Source organism: Nomascus leucogenys, chromosome 7b (assembly GCF_006542625.1).
Source record: "Nomascus leucogenys isolate Asia chromosome 7b, Asia_NLE_v1, whole genome shotgun sequence".
Lineage (NCBI taxonomy): Eukaryota > Metazoa > Chordata > Mammalia > Primates > Hylobatidae > Nomascus > Nomascus leucogenys.
In genome coordinates this window covers 39,210,243-39,228,810 of record NC_044387.1, presented here as the reverse complement: position 1 = coordinate 39,228,810, position 18,568 = coordinate 39,210,243, and the positions used below count along the sequence as shown (strand labels likewise).

General features: G+C 49.5%; 1 protein-coding gene across 1 annotated transcript in view; it reads left to right on the top strand.

The window, feature by feature from the left end:
- Positions 1 to 18,211, top strand: part of LOC115835835 (multidrug resistance-associated protein 1-like) — a 30,899-nt gene extending 12,688 nt beyond the window's left edge. The window contains exons 4-6 of the mRNA XM_030815156.1: positions 10,030 to 10,176; positions 12,828 to 13,073; positions 17,957 to 18,211. Coding sequence (XP_030671016.1) covers positions 10,030 to 10,176; positions 12,828 to 13,073; positions 17,957 to 18,211 — 648 coding nt within the window. The remainder of the gene's footprint in view (positions 1 to 10,029; positions 10,177 to 12,827; positions 13,074 to 17,956) is intronic.
- Positions 18,212 to 18,568: the final 357 nt, after the last annotated feature.

Below are 18,568 nucleotides of genomic sequence, written 5' to 3'. Positions count from 1 at the left end.
GTGTCATTCTTTTTGTAATGTTGTGCTCATTACAACTATTCCTTCTTGGTCAGGTTGGCAAATTATATGTTTTTCTGGCAAGTTTCTGTGAAGCAGTTAAACATGTTTACGAATATGAACTTTTTGGTTAAACTACCACCTGCTTCATCTTAGCTGAGTTGCAGGTGGACTGTCTAAGGAAGCTCCAGCCGTTTCAGCATTTGCGAAAGCGTGTTCATGCTGACACTGAATTTTCTTAGTTTTGCCTTACATTCTCAGGGTCTGGAACTGCAGGAGAGATGGTGTTCAAATTCAAGCTTGCATCAGAATCACCTGGAGAGCTTATTATATTTTATTATTATTTATTTATTTATTGAGATGAAGTCCCAGTCTGTCACCTAGGCTGGATTGCTGTGGCACGATCTTGGCTGACTGCAGTCTCCGCCTCCTGGATTCAAGCGATTCTTCCACCTCAGCCTCCAAGTAGCTGGGATTACAGGCGTGCAATAACCATGCTCAGCTAATTTTTAAAATATCTTTAGTAGAGATGGTGCTTCACCATGTTGGCCAGGCTGGTCTCGAACTCCTGACCTCAGGTGATCCGCCTGCCTTGGCCTCCCAAAGTGCTGGGATTACAGGTGTGAGCCACTGTGCTGGCTGACAGCTTGCTACTATAAAACTCAGCTTTCTGGGCCCCACCCAAATTTTCAGTTTTAGTAGGTCTGGGTGGGGCCCGAGTATTTGCATTTCTAACATATCCCTAGGTGCTGCTGCTTCTGGTTCAGGTCAACATGTGGAGACACTGGAGTGGATCCTCACTGCCTAAAGTATGGTCCGTGGACCAGCAGCCATGGCATCACCTGGTGCTTGTTAACAGTGCAGAATTTCAGGCCTCAGCCCAGATCCACCGAAACTGAATCTGAGTTGTAACTAGTTCTCTAGGTGGTGTGTATGCACATCAAATTTCGAGAGAGACTGGCAGAAAGTAGGAGTAAAGAAACTTTTTTCTGTAAATACTTTCGGAATTCCGGGCCATATAGTCTCTGTCACAAATACCAGTCTCTTCCAGCATAGTGCAAAAACAGCCTTAGATAATATGGAAATCGATGGGTGTGGCTATGTTCCTGTAAAAAAGTATTTAGAGACACCAAAATTTGAATTTTATAGAATTTGCTTGTGTCGTGTAATATTCTTTTGATTTTTTTTTTAACTTTTAACAAATATGAAATCTGGCTGGGCGCAGGGGCTCATGCCTGTAATCTCAGCACTTTGGGAGGCAGAGACGGGCGGGTTGCTTGAAGCTAGGAGATTGAGACCAGCCTGGCCAACATGGTGAAACCCTGTCTACTAGAAGTACAAAAATTAGCTGGAAGTGGTGGTGCGCACCTGTGGTCATAGCTACTCAGGAGGCTGAGGCAGGAGGATCACTTCAACCCAGGAGGCAGAAGTTGCAGTGAGCCAAGATCATGCCACACACTCCTGGCTGGGCAACAGAGTGAGACCCTTTCCCGCCACCACCCCCTGCCCCCAACTCCCCCACCAAAAAAAATTAGCCAGGCGTGGTGGAGGATGCTGGTCATCCAGCTTTTTGGGAGGCTGAGGTACGGGAATCGTTTGAACCCGGGAGGCAGAGATCGCAGTGAGCTGAGGTCACGCCACTGTACTCTAAGCCTGGGCAACAGAACAAGACTCTGTCTCAAAAAAAATAAAAAAAATGAAATCAATGCTGAGCTCATGGGCCTTGTGTAAACAGGTGTGGGCCAAATGTGGACCTCAGCCATCCTTGGCCAGCCCCTGGCTTAGAGGACTGGAATGTTCTTCTGAGAGTCAGGACACGTGCCACATGCTACTGCCAGCCCACAGTGTGACCCCAAAGCTGGTCATCTCACTTCGCTGGCTCTAGATTTTGTCACATGGAAAATGAAGGGGTTAGATTCCAAGCATGTCAAATACTGGGCTCTGTCCTCCCTCCTCATGCCCACAGCAGACACCCACAGTCACTCATGGGGTTCTTTCCCACTGAGTTATGTTCAAGCAGCCCTCCAGGTGACTGGTGCCAGTGGCCTAGAGTTGAGCAAGAAATGGCATCTCGTTGCCCTTCTGTAACTCCGTGTTCCCTAAGATCACTTCTAGCTCCAATGCCCTTGCATTCTGCCTTGTACATTGCATTCTTCTTACACTCCAATACCTTGACTTTACCGGGGTGCACTGATGAACGCTCTCTTTTTTTGTTTTTTGGAACCAAGTCTCGCTCTGTCACCCAGGCTGAAGTGCAGTGGTGCCATCTCAGCTCACTGCAACCTCCACCTCCCAGTTTAAGCAATTCTCCTGCCTCAGCCGCCCGATTAGCTGGGATTACAAACACGCACCACCATGCTTTGTTAATTTTAATATTTTTAGTAGAGATGGGTTTTTGTCATGTTCGCCAGGCTGGTCTCGAACTCCTGACCTCAAGTGATCCACCTGCCTTGGCCTCCGAATGTGCTCGGATTACAGGCATGAGCCACCGCGCCTAGACTCTCCTTTTTTTTTTGAGAAGGAGTCATGCTCTCTCGCCAGGCTGGAGTGAAGTGGCACGATCTCAGCTCACTGCAATCTCCACCTCTTGGGTTCAAGCGATTCTCCTGCCTCAGCCTCCCGAGTAGCTGGGATTACAGGCGCCCGCTACCATGCCCAGCTAAGTTTTGTATTTTTAGTAGAGACGGGGTTTCACCAGGGTTCAAGCAATTCTCCTGCCTCAGCGTCCGAGTAGCTGGGATTACAGGCACACGCCACCATGCCAAGCCAATTTTTTGTATTTTTAGTACAGATGGGGTTTAGCCATGTTGGCCAGGCTGGTCTCAAACTCCTGGCCTCTAGTGGTCCACCCACCTCGGCCTCCCAAAGTGCTGGGATTACACGTGTGAGCCACCATGCCTGGTGGGTCTTACTTTAAAAAGTAGGAAGTAATGTATTTGCATATGGTGAAACATAATTAAAGCTGCACCAGATGGTATTCATACAGCCGGACTTCTCCACACGTGGCCACCTCAGCCTGCTGACATTCGCCAACAGGTCATCCTTTGTCCCTGTGTTGTAGGGCCTGGCCTGCACATTGTAGGATGTTTCCCAGCATCTGTGGCCTCTCCCTGCCAGATGCTAAGTCGTACTTCTTCCTGTTCTTCCCAGTGGTGACAATGGAAAATGGCTCCAGGCATTGTGAAGCGTCCCCTTGGGGGACAGAATTCTCCCAGTTGAGAACCACAGTCCATAGTGAAAGGCCCAAGCCCTTCCTCCCAACACCAGTCACCTTGCTTCCCTCTCTCCATGTTTCTTGTGTGTTTTTCCAGAGTCTGCGTCTGTATCACTGTAACGGTGGATACATGTCATACAAGTAGTTACGGTTACTTGATTCTGTTTACTTTACTTTTATACAAGTGATAGTAAGAGTCATACATAAATACATACAAAATGGCTTTTTTTTCTTTTTTTCTTTTTTTTTTTTTTTTTTGAGACAGGGTCTCACACTGCTGCCCAAGCTGGAGTGCAGCGACATGATCTTGGCTCACTGCAACCTCTGCCTCCCAGGCTCAAGTGATTCTCCAACCTCAGCCTCCCAAGCAGCAGGGACTACAAGCATGCACCACCATGCCCAGCTAATTTCTGTAATTTTTGTAGAGACAGGGTCTCACTTTGTTGCCCAGGATGTTTTCAAACTCCTGAGCTCGAGCAATCCGCCTGCCTCTGTCTCCCAAAGTGCTGGGATTGTAGGTATGAGCCACTGCGCCTGGCCTTGATGGCATTTTGAAAGGTCTTCTCTTAGAGGAAAAGATCCAAGCCAGAGGGCGCTGGTGATGAGGTTTGGTCTGCGCCTTGTGTCCCGCTTAGGAGGGGATGGGCAGTGTGTTCTCACAGCTTTTTGCTCTGCACATTGGATTCGTTGGCAAAACCCACAGTTTCCAGGTTGTCACTAAACTTTGCTTATCACTTCCTGCCCTGTTCCCCATTAGGAAACCACAGCAGAAGATGCTTAAGAGCAGGACTGGCTTTTCTTCTCTTTTTTCTTTCTTTCTTTCTTTTTTTTTTTTTAAGAGACAGGGTCTTGTTTTGATGCCCAGGTTGGAGTACAGCGGCTTGACCACAGCTCACTGCAACCTCCAGCTCCTGAGCTAAAGTGATCCTCCTGCCTCAGCCTCTGGAGTAGCTGGGATTACAGATGTGAGATACTGAACCCGGCTACCGGCTTTACTTACCCTTTTCTTGACCTTCCTTGCCATTTAGTTTCCCGGAGTTTCCAGAAACAGAGTTTGTTGAGCTGTTTGGCAAGAAACAGATGGGCCTGGGTGTCAGTTAGGGAGACCTTGTCCTGGCCGAGGCATCGAAGCCTCTGACTACATTAGGATAAAATATGTGGCCTTCAGTTCCCCTGGAAGGTGTCTGAGTGTTTTTTCCACTGGTGCATTCCTGTGCTTCAAAGACGATGAGGTGTTTACCCAGCGGTAGGTGTGATGGAACACAGAGGCCAGGGAAGGCCAGGGATGCCATCCAGGGACTGATGGCACTGTTTTTCTGGAATGCCAAGCCTGGCATTTACCACGTCCACCTAATGCACTTTCCTGAAATAGCATTGCCAGGCAACCGTCAATATTTAACATTTTCTGTCTTGGATGATTTGTGAGCTTCTTGCCTTCTGTTTACCTGGAATCTCCCTTTGTTAGAATAATTCATCATTCTCTGTGGTAATGATCTGTCCTGTAGTTCTCTGCTGATCATATCCTAGGGTCCATGGAGACACGGCCACGACCATGTCATTTTATTTATTTATATATTTATACATTTCTGTATTTTTGAAACGGAGTCTCATTCTGTCGCCCAGGCTGGAGTGCAGTGGCACAATCTCAGCTCACTGCAACCTCCACTTCGTGGGTTCAGCTGATTCTCCTGCCTCAGCCTCCTGAGGAGCTGGGATTACAGGTGTGTGCCACCACACCCAGCTAAGATTTTTGTCTTTTTAGTAGAGATGGGGTTTCACCATGTTGGCCAGGTGGGTCTCAAAGTCCTGACCTCAAGTGATCCGCCCACCTCGGCCTCCCAAAGTGCTGGGATTGCAGGCGTGAGCCACCACGCCCAGTCAGACCTTGTCATTTTGTGCTTGTACCCGCAAAGCATAGGGAACTTGGCAAATGGTTAATGCTCCGTAAATGTATGTAGGTAAATGAACAAATACATGAATGAATGAGAGGTTGAAATAAATCATATTAGTTAGGAACTGTCTTGCAAATGAAGAAACGTAGCTTAAATCAACTAGAGTAAGAGAAGAGGGGGATTTTTGAGTCATAAAACTGAAAAGTCTAGAAAAAGACTTTCAAGCATGATGGGGTTCCAGGCATAGCTGGATCTAGGAGTTTGCAAGACAATGTTGGGAATAACAACGTCTCTGACTCTCAGCTCTGTTTTCTTGATGGTGGTTTCTTTATTAGCTGGCAGTTTCCTGATCATCCTGTCACCTCAGCAACCCCTGTGAACAGAGAGTCTTACTCTTTTCCCCTAATAGTTCCTGCAAAGCTATGGGATTGAGTCTCATTGGTTGTGGTCGATCACATGCTTCTTCCTGAGCCAGTCACTGAGCCCAGGGAGATAGGATGCTTGGGTCAGCCAGGGCTGGGTCATGTCTTTCAGGGCTTGGGGCCAAGGTAGGGGGTGAGGGAGGAGGTTCATCTGTGGCTGAAGCTCATAGGTTGAGATTGGGAGAAGTTCAGTTCCCCCAGAGAAAATTGCGTGTTGCAATAAACAGCAGTAGATGCCAGGCAGGCAGTAAGAGCAGATAACTGCACACAGGGCATCAGGATTTTTAGGGGGTGGGCTGGAGTGTAGGGGTTCCATTCATTGGTTTTCCATGTTTATCAGAAAAGGCACCTAGGGGACAGGTGCTCCTCACTGTGTATGAAGGACTTTCGCACCCTTGACCCTCGCCTATTACAAGGCGAACTCCAGTCTCCTCCTGCCTGGAGCCCCAGTCATTGTGCCCATCCTACCAGCCTCTTCGGATTTCCAAACACTGCCTGTAGGGAGCCCGTTAAAGCCTGTACTTCCACTAGACTGTGCGTCTCAGGGTTGCCAAGCCCTCCTCAGTCCCCAGCGCATAATGGGTGCTCAGTTAATAACTGAGGGGTGGATGGCTAGATGACTTCTTCCTCCTGGAGAAGACAGGACCGTGGACCTGAAAGGGGCTGCGTGATGTCCTGTCCCCTCTCTGTGTGTGCCCTGTGCTGCCAGCAGCTGGCATCGATTGGTACTTGGCTCACCAAGAGGGCTGGTACGTTTTGGTGGTGAGACGCCTGAGGCCTGGTTTGCTTCACTGCTGAAGAGACACCTCTGATGTGCTCTTCTGCCCTCAGGCAAATTCACCTACCCCTTCCCCACCCATTTATCCACTCCTACCCATCCATCATCTACCCAGCAGACATTCACTGAGCGCCATGATCTGGGCTCTGTCCTAGGCTCTGACAATACAGCAGTGAATACTACAAGTAATAATCTCCAGTCATGGAACATTCATTTTCACAGAGAGAGACAGACAAGGAAAAACAGGCACAATAAATAAAACCTAGTGCTAGAGAAAGCCATCCTAAGTGCTATAGAAAGAAAAGAGTCAGGTCTTTGTAATAGGGGTGGCTTGCAGTTTTAAGTAGGGTGGTCCAAGCTCACTGAGAAGGTGACACTTGAGGAAAGACTTGATGGAGGTAAAGAGGCCAACCAGGGAATAGCTAGAGCACATGCAAAGGCCCTGGGGCACTACTGTGCCCATTCATAGGTGGGATAACCATGGAGGCTGAAACAGTGGGAGTGAGGGGAGAGTGACAGATGAGGCCAAATGAGGTACAGGGAAGGGACTTTACAAATCAGCTGGGCCCTGGGATCTGAGTTAGCACTTTGACTTCTACACTAAAAAATAGGTTGACTTTGGAGAGGTACTTTTAAAAAATTACTTATTTAGAGACAGGGGCCTCACTCTGTTACCCAGGCTGGTGCGGGGGCACAGTCATAGCTCACTGCAGCCTCGACCTCTTGGGCTCAAATGATTCTCCTGCCTCAGCCTCCCCAGTAGCTAGGACTACAGGTGCATGCCACTATGCCTGACTTATTATTATTATTATTATTTTGAGAGGGAGTCTTGCTCTGTCGCCCAGGCTGGAGTGCAATGGCGCGATCTTGGCCCATTGCAACCTCCGCCTCCCGGGTTCAAGTGATTCTCCTACCTCAGCCTCCCAAGTAGCTGGGACTACAGGCACGTGCCACCACACCTGGCTAATTTTTGTATTTTTAGTAGAGACAGGGTTTTGCCCTGTCGGACAGGCTGTTCTTGAACTCCTGACCTCAGGTGATCCACCTGCCTTGGCCTCCCAGCGTGCTGGGATTACAGGGTGAGCCATTGAGCCCAGCCACCTGGCTTTTTTTTAAAAAATTTTGTAGAGACACAGCCTTGCTTTTTTGCCCAAGCTCAGCTCAAACTTCTGGCATCAAGTGATCCTCCCTCTTTGGCCTCGCAAAGCATTTGGATTACAGGCATGGGCTACCATGCCTATCGAAATTTATTTCTTTAATGGAGGTATAATTCACCATTTAAAAGTGTGCAATTCAGTGGTTTTTTTATGTAGGTGGTGTGAAGGTCACCCAGTGGGTTTTTATGTAGGTGGTGTGATGCTTGCCCAGTGGGTTTTTGTGTAGGTGGTGTGAAGGTCACTCAGTGGGTTTTTGTGTAGGTGGTGTGAAGGTCACTCAGTGGGTTTCTGTGTAGGTGGTGTGAAGGTCACCCAGTGGGTTTTTGTGTAGGTGTTGTGAAGGTGACCCAGTGGGCTTTTGTGTAGGTGGTGTGACGCTCACCCAGTGGGTTTTTTGTATAAATGATACGACAGTCACCACTAATTCCAGGACATTTTCAATACCCCAAAAGGAAGCCCTGTACCTGTTATCACTTGCTCCCCAAACCTTCCATTCCATCCCAGGCAACCACTAATCTGCTTTCTGTCTGTCTCTATTTATCTACTCTGGACATTGCATATAAATGGAATCAAACAACAGGTGGCCTTTCCTGACTGTTTCTTTCTTTTTTTTTTTTGAGACGAAGTTTTTTCTCTGTTGTTGCCCACCTGGAGTGCAATGGCACGACCTTGCCTCACTACAACGTTTGTCTCCTAGGTTCAAGTGATTCTCCTGCCTCAGCCTACTGAGTAGCTGGGATTACAGGCATGCACCACCACTCCTGGCTAATTGTATATTTTTAGTAGAGACGGAGTTTCTCCATGTTGGTCAGGCTGGTCTGGAACTCCCGACCTCAGGTGATCCAACCGCCTCAGCCTCCCAAAGTGCTGGGATTTCAGGTGTGAGCCACCCTGCCTGGCCATCTGACTGGTTTCTTAGCGTGATGTTTTCAAGGTTTATCCATGTTTTAGCATGTATAAGAATTTCACTCCTTTTTATGGTTGAATAGTCTATCATGTAGATACATGTAGACCCTTTTGAGTAAAGAATATCTCTGGGCTGGGCATGGTGGCTCACACCTGTAATCCCAGTATTTTGGGAGGCCGAGGGAGACGGATCACTTGAGGCCAGGAGCTCAAGACCAGCCTGACCAACATGGCGAAACCCCATCTCTACTAAGAAAAATACAAAAAAATTAGCTGGGCATGGTGGTGGGCGCCTATAATCCCAGCTACTTGGAGGCTGAGGCATGAGAATCGTTTGACCCTGGGAGGCAGAGGTTGCAGTGAGCTGCGATCGCACCACTGCACTCCGTCTTATGCAAAAGAATGAGACTGTGACTCAAAAAAAAAAATGTCTTTAGGTAAGATGCCAGTGTTTCATTACCACTTAGAAGATGGGAGCCAGGATGGGTGCAGTGGCTGATGCCTGTAATCCCAGCACTTTAGGTGGCCGAGGCAGGCAGATGGCCTGAGCCCAGGTGTTCGAGAACAGCCTGGGAAGCATAGGGAGACCCTGTCTCTACAAAAATAAAAAAATTAGCCAGGCATGGCGGTATGCGCCTGTAGTCCTAGCTACTCGGGAGGGTGAGGTGGGAGGAATGCTTGGGCCCAGGAGGTCGAGGCTTTGGTGAGCCATGATTGCACCGCTGCACCCAGGGATCATGTGTCCCTGTCGTTTTGAGCACCTTGCCTCCCTCTTGACATTGGAGCCTGGAAAATTTCTGTGCCATGGCTCAGCGTCATCTGTCTTGTTAATGTCAGAGCCAGAACACAAACCAACTCTGGCTGCCCATGGGACTGGGCTCTTGCTTATGGGACCACATTAATAGATTCCTTGGAAGAATGATCTAAGGAATTTGGACCAAATCTTGTAACAAGAAATAAAAGCAGCTGCCATCTGTTGAGTTTTACTGTGCTTGGGCCCTGTGCAAATAAGCACGCTACATAAGCGCCAACAGCTCTTAAAAGCCTATCATGACTTCCATTTTATAGATGAGAAAATAGGGGCTCGCCTGGAGAGGTGAAATAACCAGGGTCCCACAGCGGATATGGCAAAGTATATGGTTTTTATTTTTAAGCTATATGACCTTCCAGGAAGTAACAATGAAATGGCAGTACTGAGACCCTGAAAATACATGGGACGATGGCCAGATGGCAGGGCTCTTTGGGTAGAGTGGGAGAGGCAGCTCCCTTGAATGGTGAGAGGGAGGAGCCAGGTGGCCACCTAGATGGAAGATGGTTTCAGGCAGAGGAAATGGCAGGGGCAAAGGCCTGGCTTGGGGATTGTGCTTGGTGCTTTTGAGGAATACTAAGAATGCCCCTCTAGGACATCGCTGAGAAAGTTGATGGGAGAGGCCAGCTCTTTGGGCTCCTCCTGGTCGTTGATTTATCCAGTTCATTCCTGGAGTGTTTAGTGAACACCTGCTATGTGCCAGATACTGCCCCAGGTGTTTCCACGAGCTCCAGCAGCCGGTCAGTTGTGGCCACCTGGGGAGGGCCCGAGCGCATCCCCAGGGCCTGTCACTGCTCCTAGGATGATGACTCTCACTCAGGGCACAGCAGTCAGCACCGGGCGTTCTGCTTGCAGGTGGCCCTGTGCACATTTGCCGTCTACGTGACCATTGACAAGAACAACATCCTGGATGCCCAGACAGCCTTTGTGTCTTTGGCCTTGTTCAACATCCTCCGGTTTCCCCTGAACATTCTCCCCATGGTCATCAGCAGCATCGTGCAGGTACAGGGGGAAGCTGGGGCGACTTCCGAGAGGGGGCCTTGGGGTTCTAGGCCACAAAAGCATGGAAGTGCCCCTGAGCGCAGCCTCTAGATCACACTCCCGATCGGGCTCCATGAGGCCCGGACCAAGGCTGCCATGCTTTTGTCTGGTCATGCCCGAAAGAAAGAAAATGCATTTGACTTCTTGACAGAGAATTTGCACTTGATTATATGAATCAAGTTTAATGCAGCAAGGCTTTCCCATGCTCTGGAAGAATCTTTCCGAAACACTCTGTTCTCTTCTGCTATTCCTCCGCCATTCCTATCCTTTTTTTCAAAAATGTAGCTCTTGTCTGACTTGATTGATTTTACAACCCACTGATAGGTCTTGACCACCCACGCTTTGAGAAACCCCAACCTTACAGCCGGGTGCGGTGGCTCACGCCTGTAATCCCACCACTTTGGGAGGCTGAGGTGGGTAGATCACCTGAGGTCAAGAGTTCGAGACCAGCCTGGCCAACATGGTGCAACCTCATCTCTACTAAAAATACAAAAATTAGCCACGTGTGGTGGCGGGTCCCTGTAATCCCATCTACTCGGAAGGCTGAGGCAGGAGAATTGCTTGAGCCCAGGAGGAAGAGGTTGCAGTGAGCCAAGATTGTGCCATTGCACTCCAGTCTGGGTGACACAACAAAAACTCCGTCTCAAAATAAAAAAAAAAAGAAAAACCCCAACCTTATGGCCAGGCATGGTGGCAGATGCCTGTAATCCTAGCACTTTGGGAGGCCAAGGCAGGTGGATCACCTGAGGTCCGGAGTTTGAGACCAGCCTGGCCAGCATGGGGAAACGCTGTCTCTACTAAAAATACAAAAATTAGCCAGATGTGGTGGTGGGTGCCTGTAATCCCAGCTAATCTGGAGGCTGAGGCACAAGAATCGCTTGAACCTGGGAGGTGGAGGTTGCAGTGAGCCAAGATCGTGCCACTGCACTCCAGCCTGGGTGACTGAGTGAGACTCAGTCTCCAAAAAAGGAAATAATACAACATGAACGCTATGTACACATCACTCAGTTTCAACATCAGCATTTTTTGGCTGGGCGCAGTGGCTCATGCCTGTAATCCCAGCACTGTGGGAGGCCGAGGTGATAGGATTGCTTCAGCCCAGGAGTTCAAAAATCAGCCTAGGCAACATAATGAGATCCCTACTCTACAAAAAACAACAAAATGGGTGTGGGGTGCACGCCTGCAGTGGCTACATGGGAGGCTGAGGCAGAAGGATCACTTGAGCCTAGGAGTTTGAGGCTGCAGTGAGTTATGTTTGCACCACTCTACTCCAGCCTGGGCAACAGAGCTAGACTCTATCTCAAATAAAGAAACCAAGGCTGGGCGCAGTGGCTCAGGCCTGTAATCCCGGCACTTTGGGAGGCCGAGGTGGGCGGATCACGAGGTCAGGAGATCGAGACCATCCTGGCTAACACTGTGAAACCCCGTCTCTGCTAAAAATACAAAAAAATTAGCCAGGTGTGGTGGCAGGCGCCTGTAATCGCAGCTACTCGGGAGGCTGAGGCAGGAGAATGGTGTGAACCCAGGAGGCGGAGCTTGCAGTGAGCCTAGATTGTGCCACTGCACTCCAGCCTGGGTGACAGAGCGAGATTCTGTCTCAAAAACAAACCCAAAACATTTTGCCACAGTTGATTTATCTCATCCTTTTTCAGTATCCCTCCCTTGTCCCTCTTTCCCTTCATTTGTTTTTAATGCTAAACTCTGCTATCTATCCCTTCATTCTTTCCTTTTTTTGCCAAATAATTTTAAAGCAAATCTCAGACCCCTTACATTCTACCCACAAATACTTCAGCGTGCATTTCTTCCTACATAGTATAACACCGTCATCATGTCTAAGCAAACTAACAATAAGTTTTTACAATAATAGCCCATATCCAAGTTTTCTGGAGTATCTCAGAAATACCTGTCCCATTGGGCTGTTTGAATTGGCTCTGTTGTATTTGCTACTATGTTTCCAGAGTCCCTTTTCCACTAGGCCTCTGCCCTTTTCTTCTTTTATTTTTATTTGTATTTATTTATTTTTTGAGATGGAGCCTCACTCTGTCACCCAGGCTGGAGTGCAGTGGCATGATCTTGGCTCACTGCAACCTCCGTCTTCCCAGGTTCGAGTGATTTTTCTGCCTCAGCCTCCCAAGTAGCTGGGATTGCAGGTGCGTGCCACCATGCCAGGCTGGTTATATATATATATATATATAACCATATATATATATATATATATACATATATATTTTTAGCGGAGGCGGGGTTTCACCATGTTGGCCAGGCTGGTCTCAAACTCCTGACCTCAAGTGATCTGCCTGCCTCAGCCTTCCAAAGTGCTGGGATTACAGGTTTGAGCTACCACGCCCAGTCATTTGCCCATTTTTTCTGAAATACCTTTCGTGGGCTTTTAAAACAAAGCAGAACCAAAACCTGTTTCTTTTTTGTTTTTTGTTTTGTTTTGTTTAATTCTAAAGTATACACTGGTTCTAAGAAATGTGGGACCTTCAGAAATAAGGGAGGGCATGTGCACCTCCACACCCAGGGAAACCCTTGAAAGTTAACCGTGGTTGGTTTTGCAAAAATGCTTTTTAAAAATAACTCTCCCCTGCCATTCATTGCTCTCTGCATAGGCGAGTGTCTCCCTCAAACGCCTGAGGATCTTTCTCTCCCATGAGGAGCTGGAACCTGACAGCATCGAGCGACGGCCTGTCAAAGACAGTGTGTGTGTGTTCGGTCCTGGTTTCTGGAAGTGGCTGCCTTCCCATCTCCTACTGGGTCCTCCCTACTTGCATTTCTTTGCCTTGGCTGCCCTCAGGTTTGACTCTGCCCAGCCGCTTGTCTGCAAGACCCCGGGGGACATGGGTTCTGCAGAGCCGGTAGAAGGGAAGGGAAGCCTGGCCTCCTGGGCTTCTGTCCTGTCTTAGACTTCCCAGGAGGGTGAACTTGCACTTGCATTTTTGTTTTCTTGCTGAGGGACAGCAGCTGCTTGAGGCTTCCCCCTGAGAGTCACTTTCCAAGGCTTTGACCTTGATTCTATTCTGGGCTAAATGAGGACTCTGGAGGCTGGCCAGCCTCCACCACCCACAAGCTGTGTAGACTTAGGTCTGAACCTCAGTTTTATCTAGATAAGGGAAACAAAAGTACCTTTCTTTGGCCGTGTTACTTGGATTTTTGTTTGTTTGTTTGTTTGTTTGTTTTGAGACAGGGTCTCATTCCATCACCCAGGCTGGAGTGCAGTGGCGCAGTCACAGCTGTAACTGCAGCCTTGATTTCGCGGGCTCAGGTGATCCTCTGACCTTAGCCTCCCAAGTAGCTGGAACTACAGGCACACATAGCACCATACTTGGATAATTTTTTGGTATGTTTTGTAGAGACGGTTACGCCATGTTGTCCGGGCCAGTCTCGACCTCCTCAGCTCAAGCAATCCACCTGCCTCAGCCTCCGAAAGTGCTGGGCTTATAGGCATGAGCCTCTTCTCCTGGCCTTTTTTTTTCCCCAATATTAAACTTTTTTAGTTGGAGAGACAAGGTTTTGCTTTGTCCCTCAAGTTGATCTTGAACTCCTGGGCTCAAGGATCCCTCTGCCTCAGCCTCCCAAAGTGCTGAGATGACAGATGTGAGCCACTGCACCCGGCCATGCATTTTTATTGGCAGATTTGTTTGTTTTGTAGCTTGTTAATTTATCGTTTCCCAGCCCATCCCCCTGAGCCAGGGATGTTGTTTGTAACCATCTCTCTAGGCATTTAATAATAAATATTAGGCCGGGCACAGTGGCTCACGCCTGTAATCCCAGCACTTTGGGGAGCTGAGGCAGGTGGATCACTTGAGGTCAGGAGTTCGAGACCAGCCTGGCCAACATGGGGAAACCCCGTCTCTACTGAAAATACAAAAATTAGTGGACATGGTGTTGGGCACCTGTAATCCCAACTACTCGGGAGGCCGAGGCAGGAGAATCACTTGAATCCAGGAGGCGGAGGTTGCAGTGAGCCGAGATCACGCCACTGCACTCCAGCCAGGGCAACAGAGAGAGACTCCATCTCAAAATAATAATAATAATAATAATAATAAATATTAATGGCAGTAAGTGCAGTGACACGTTCACTTATAAAGCCCCTGTCATGCACATTCTGTTCCAAGAATGTCAATGTCCCAACTTGTCCATTACCCACCGTGGCACCCCTGGAGGAGAGTGGTGGAAACCCCCATTTTCCAGATGAAGAAAGTGGTCTCTGAAACTTGCCTGAGATTGCACAGCTGATCAAAAGAAAAACCAGCATTCACACCCGCAGCCCGTCGGTAGAGTCCATGCTCTTCCTGGCCATAGGGTGTTGCCTCACTGAGATTTACTGAGCACCTACTATGTGCCAAGCATTGTGGGAAGTGCTCTGTGTGCACTGCCTCATAGACACCCCACCACAGCCCTCTGAAGTTGATTGCATGATTGTCAGCCGTATTTTACAGATGAAAAAGTGAGGCACAGGCTGGGTGCAGTGGCTCGTACCTATAATCCTAGTACTTTGGGAGGCCAAGGCTGGAGGATTGCTTGAGGCCAGGAGTTTGAGACCACCTTGGGTAATGTAGTGAGACCTTGTCTCTACAAAAATTAAAAAATTCACCAGGCATGGTGGTGCACCTGTAGTCCTAGTTACTTGAGAGGCTGAGGCAGGAGTTACTGGCTGAGCCCAGGAGTTCAAGGCTATAGTGAGCTATGATCATGCCACTGTACTCCAGCCTGGGCATCGGAGTGAGACCCTGTCTCAAAAAAAAAAAAAAAAAAAGCACAGAGAAGTTAAGTAACTTGCCTGTGGCTACCCAGCTACGAAGTGGTAGCCCCAGGATTCAAACCCATACAGTCTGGCTCCAGAGTCCAATGAGTGTGGTCAGAAGACTGAATGTGTGTAAATGTCGGTTATACCGCAAGAGCTGTGTCTGGCACCTCGCAGGCGCTCAGGTATCTTTAGTGGCACCTAAAATATTTGACACAGCACCTGGTGTATAGAAGATGCTAAACAGATCACGGGAGTTGTCACGTCTCTGGTCTGAGCGAGATGGTCTCAGCATCTTCAGCTCAGCCCCCTGGTGTGGGGTTTCTTATCCTGGGTGCTACTGATATCTGGAGACACATTGTTCTTTGTGCTTGGGGACTGTGGGATGTTGAGCAGCAACTCTGGACTCTACCCATTAGATACAGTAGTACCCACCCCAATTTTGACTACCAAAAGTGGCTCCAGACATCGCCAGATGTGCCTTGAGGGGCACAGTTGCCTCCAGTTGAGAACCGTGGCCCAAGTGGATGCTGCCTCCCAACACCCCTGGGCTGTGGTCATCTGGTTTCTGCTGTCCCAGTGTCCCACATCCCCTCACATCATAAGGGAATGTTTCCATCTACTCTGGGGTCAAATTTCTCTGCTAAACACAGGCTGAAATTTGAGGTGGCCGGCGGTGGGCGGGGGGTGGTTTCTTGCTACTGAAGTTGTTCACAGCTCAATGGAAGCATCAGGAAACCCCTAGGCCCCTGGGTGCCGCCCACACCGCAGCCCCTCCTTCCTGCCCTAATAGTGGCCTCCTAGGTGGTTGGACTTTCTGGAATGTTTAGCACGCTCTAGCCAGTGGGGGTCCCCTTGGCTGCTCCCCGCTCCCAAGCTAACCGTTCTCTGCAACCTCTCTCTCTCCAGTGGCTTTTCTTAAATCTCTTAAATAGCAACTCCCAGTTTCCTCATTCCACATCCACTCTTTTAGAAGAGCTGAGGGAGAAAGTTAATCTAGGTTAACCAGCACCTTCCTCTCTCTGTAGGTTTTTTGTTTTTTTGATGTATGGAGGAAGTTATTTCTTCATTTGACAACTTAAACAAAAAATGCTACTGTGTTATCTCCAGATGGTCTTAAGGTGGCTTGTAATTCAGAGTTGCTTTTCTGTTTTATCTTTTTTCTTTTTCTTTTCTTTTTTTTTTTGGAGACAGAGTCTCACTCTGTTGCTCAAGCTGGAGTGCAGTGGCACGATCTTGGCTCTCTGCAGCCTCTGCCTTGGTTTCAAGCGATTCTCCTGTCTCAGACTCCTGAGTAGCTGGGACTACAGGCATGCACCACCACACCCGGCTAATTTTTGTATTTTTAATAGAGATGGGGTTTCACCATGTTGGCCAGGCTGGTCTCGAACTCCTGACATCAGGTGATCTGCCCGCCTCGGTCTCCCAAAGTGTTGGGATTACAGGCATGAGCCCCTGCGACTGGCCTGCTTTTAAGTGAGAGATGTGAAGTAAAAGGAAAATAACAGGAAGAAGAGTAAAAGAAGACAGAGGTGCTAGGAGCCTTAGAAGTGTGGAGCTGGCCGGGCGCGGTGTCTCATGCCTGTAATCCCGGCACTTTGGAAGGCCGAGGCAAGCAGATCACTTGAGGCCAAGAGTTCGAGACCAGCCTGAGCAACATGTCAAGACCCCATCTCTACAAAAAATACAAAAAAATTAGCTGGGTGTGGTGGTGCACATCCTGTAGTCCCAATTGCTCAGGAGGCTGAAGTGGGAGAATCGCCTGCGCCTGGGAGATGGAGGTTGCAGTGAGCCGAGAACGCACCACTGCACTCCAGCCTGGGTGCAGAAGCCAGATCCTGTCTCAGAAGAAGACAGAAACACAGAGCCAGTTAACGTGGGCTTTGTCTCCAACACTCTCCCCTCCCCCTTGCCCTCATACCACACTTCCTGTTCCGTATCCTCTTTTTTTGAGTTTATCATGATGGGTGTTTTAGAAAGATCCACCTGCTGTGATGTGATGTGTGTAGGGTGGTGTGGCTGGGGGAGGAAGACAGAGGACATGGGGAGAAGGGTGAACGACCTCCCTTTGAACCTCAAGGAGGGCCCAGCGGTCTGATGCAGGCCACCCCAGTGGAGAGAGGTTTGCATGTGGACGCCATCTGTTTCCCACTGACCTTGGCCACTGCTCGGCCCTCCCAGCTGGACCTGCCCCGAACCTGCCTGAGAAGGGCCAGGGCGTCGAGAGCACTGAGTAATTCTTGTGGGGCCCCCGCCTGTGCAGTCATCTCCCAAGACGATCGTCCAGATGGCGCAACCCCATCTTACAAGGACAAAGCTTCTTGCAGTTTCCTTCTGCTTTCTGGGTCTGGGGCTGCCTCCAAAACTACAGGTTGAGTTTCTTCTTTCAGAACCTGTGGCTGATGTCACCAGATAATAATGCCTAGCGCTATTTGTGTTAAGCATCTGGGGTTGAACCACTCAAGCAGAGAAAGAGAGCGTTCTGTTCATGTGGAGTCCCACAGCTCAGCCTGTGCCTGACATGTTGTCTCTGCTTTGTAGGCGGGGGCACGAACAGCATCACCGTGAGGAATGCCACGTTCACCTGGGCCAGGGGCGACCCTCCCATGCTGAATGGGTAAGCTGGGACGTGGACACATGTGATGGCGTGGAGAGAGCCACAGGGCTTTTGTCAGACGTGGATTCGAATTCCCAAGCACTATTCTACTAGTGTTCGTTTCTCCTGTGGCCCTGGAATCTGGGGCAGGGGTCTTTGTTTCCTTCCCCTTCCCCAGCTTTTAGCTCAGCACCTGAGGTGTGGCAGGCCCTTTGCACATGCATGTTAAAGGACCGTGTGCACAGGTTCAGCTGCTCCTGAATGCTGTTATCGCAGGTGCATGTCCCACCTTCAGACCTGAGTTCTGCCCACCAGGTGTTCGTCGGCTCATTCCTCTGCCAAGCTAGGCAGTCTCACACATGTGCACTGACGTGGCCGGGTGTCCCCTTTGCCCACAGACGCGGATCTTGGTCATGCACAGCATGAGCTACTTGCCACAGGTGGATGTCATCATCGTCATGAGTGGCGGCAAGATCTCTGAGATGGGCTCCTACCAGGAGCTGCTGGCCCGAGACGGCGCCTTCGCTGAGTTCCTGCGTACCTATGCCAGCACAGAGCAGGAGCAGGACCCAGAGGAGAACGGTAGGGGCAGCCCCAGGGTTCCTCCCGCTCGGGGTGTCTGGCGCCTTGAAGGGCCACATTGGCCTCTTTGAGGTTGCCACCAGCCACTCGGGGAAGGCGGCTCATCAGGGCATGAGGGTGGGAGCTGGATGGAGCCCCCTAAAGAAGCAACGTGGAAAACCACCTTAGTCCCTGCAGCACTGAATTGAGAGAGAGTCTCGGTGCTTTATGGCCAGGGGACGGGAGCACCAGGCTTCAACTCAGCTGACCTCAGGGCAGGGTCTAGCGCCTTCCTGGAACAGGACCTTGGACCTGATGAGTTTCAGGGTCCTTATGGCAAAAATGGGAATGATGGTAATTAAAGTCCTGGCTCTCGGGGCTGAGAGAAACTGAGGACATACGTGATGCAAGAGATATGAGGGTTGTGAGGTGAAGCACGGAGTTAAGCT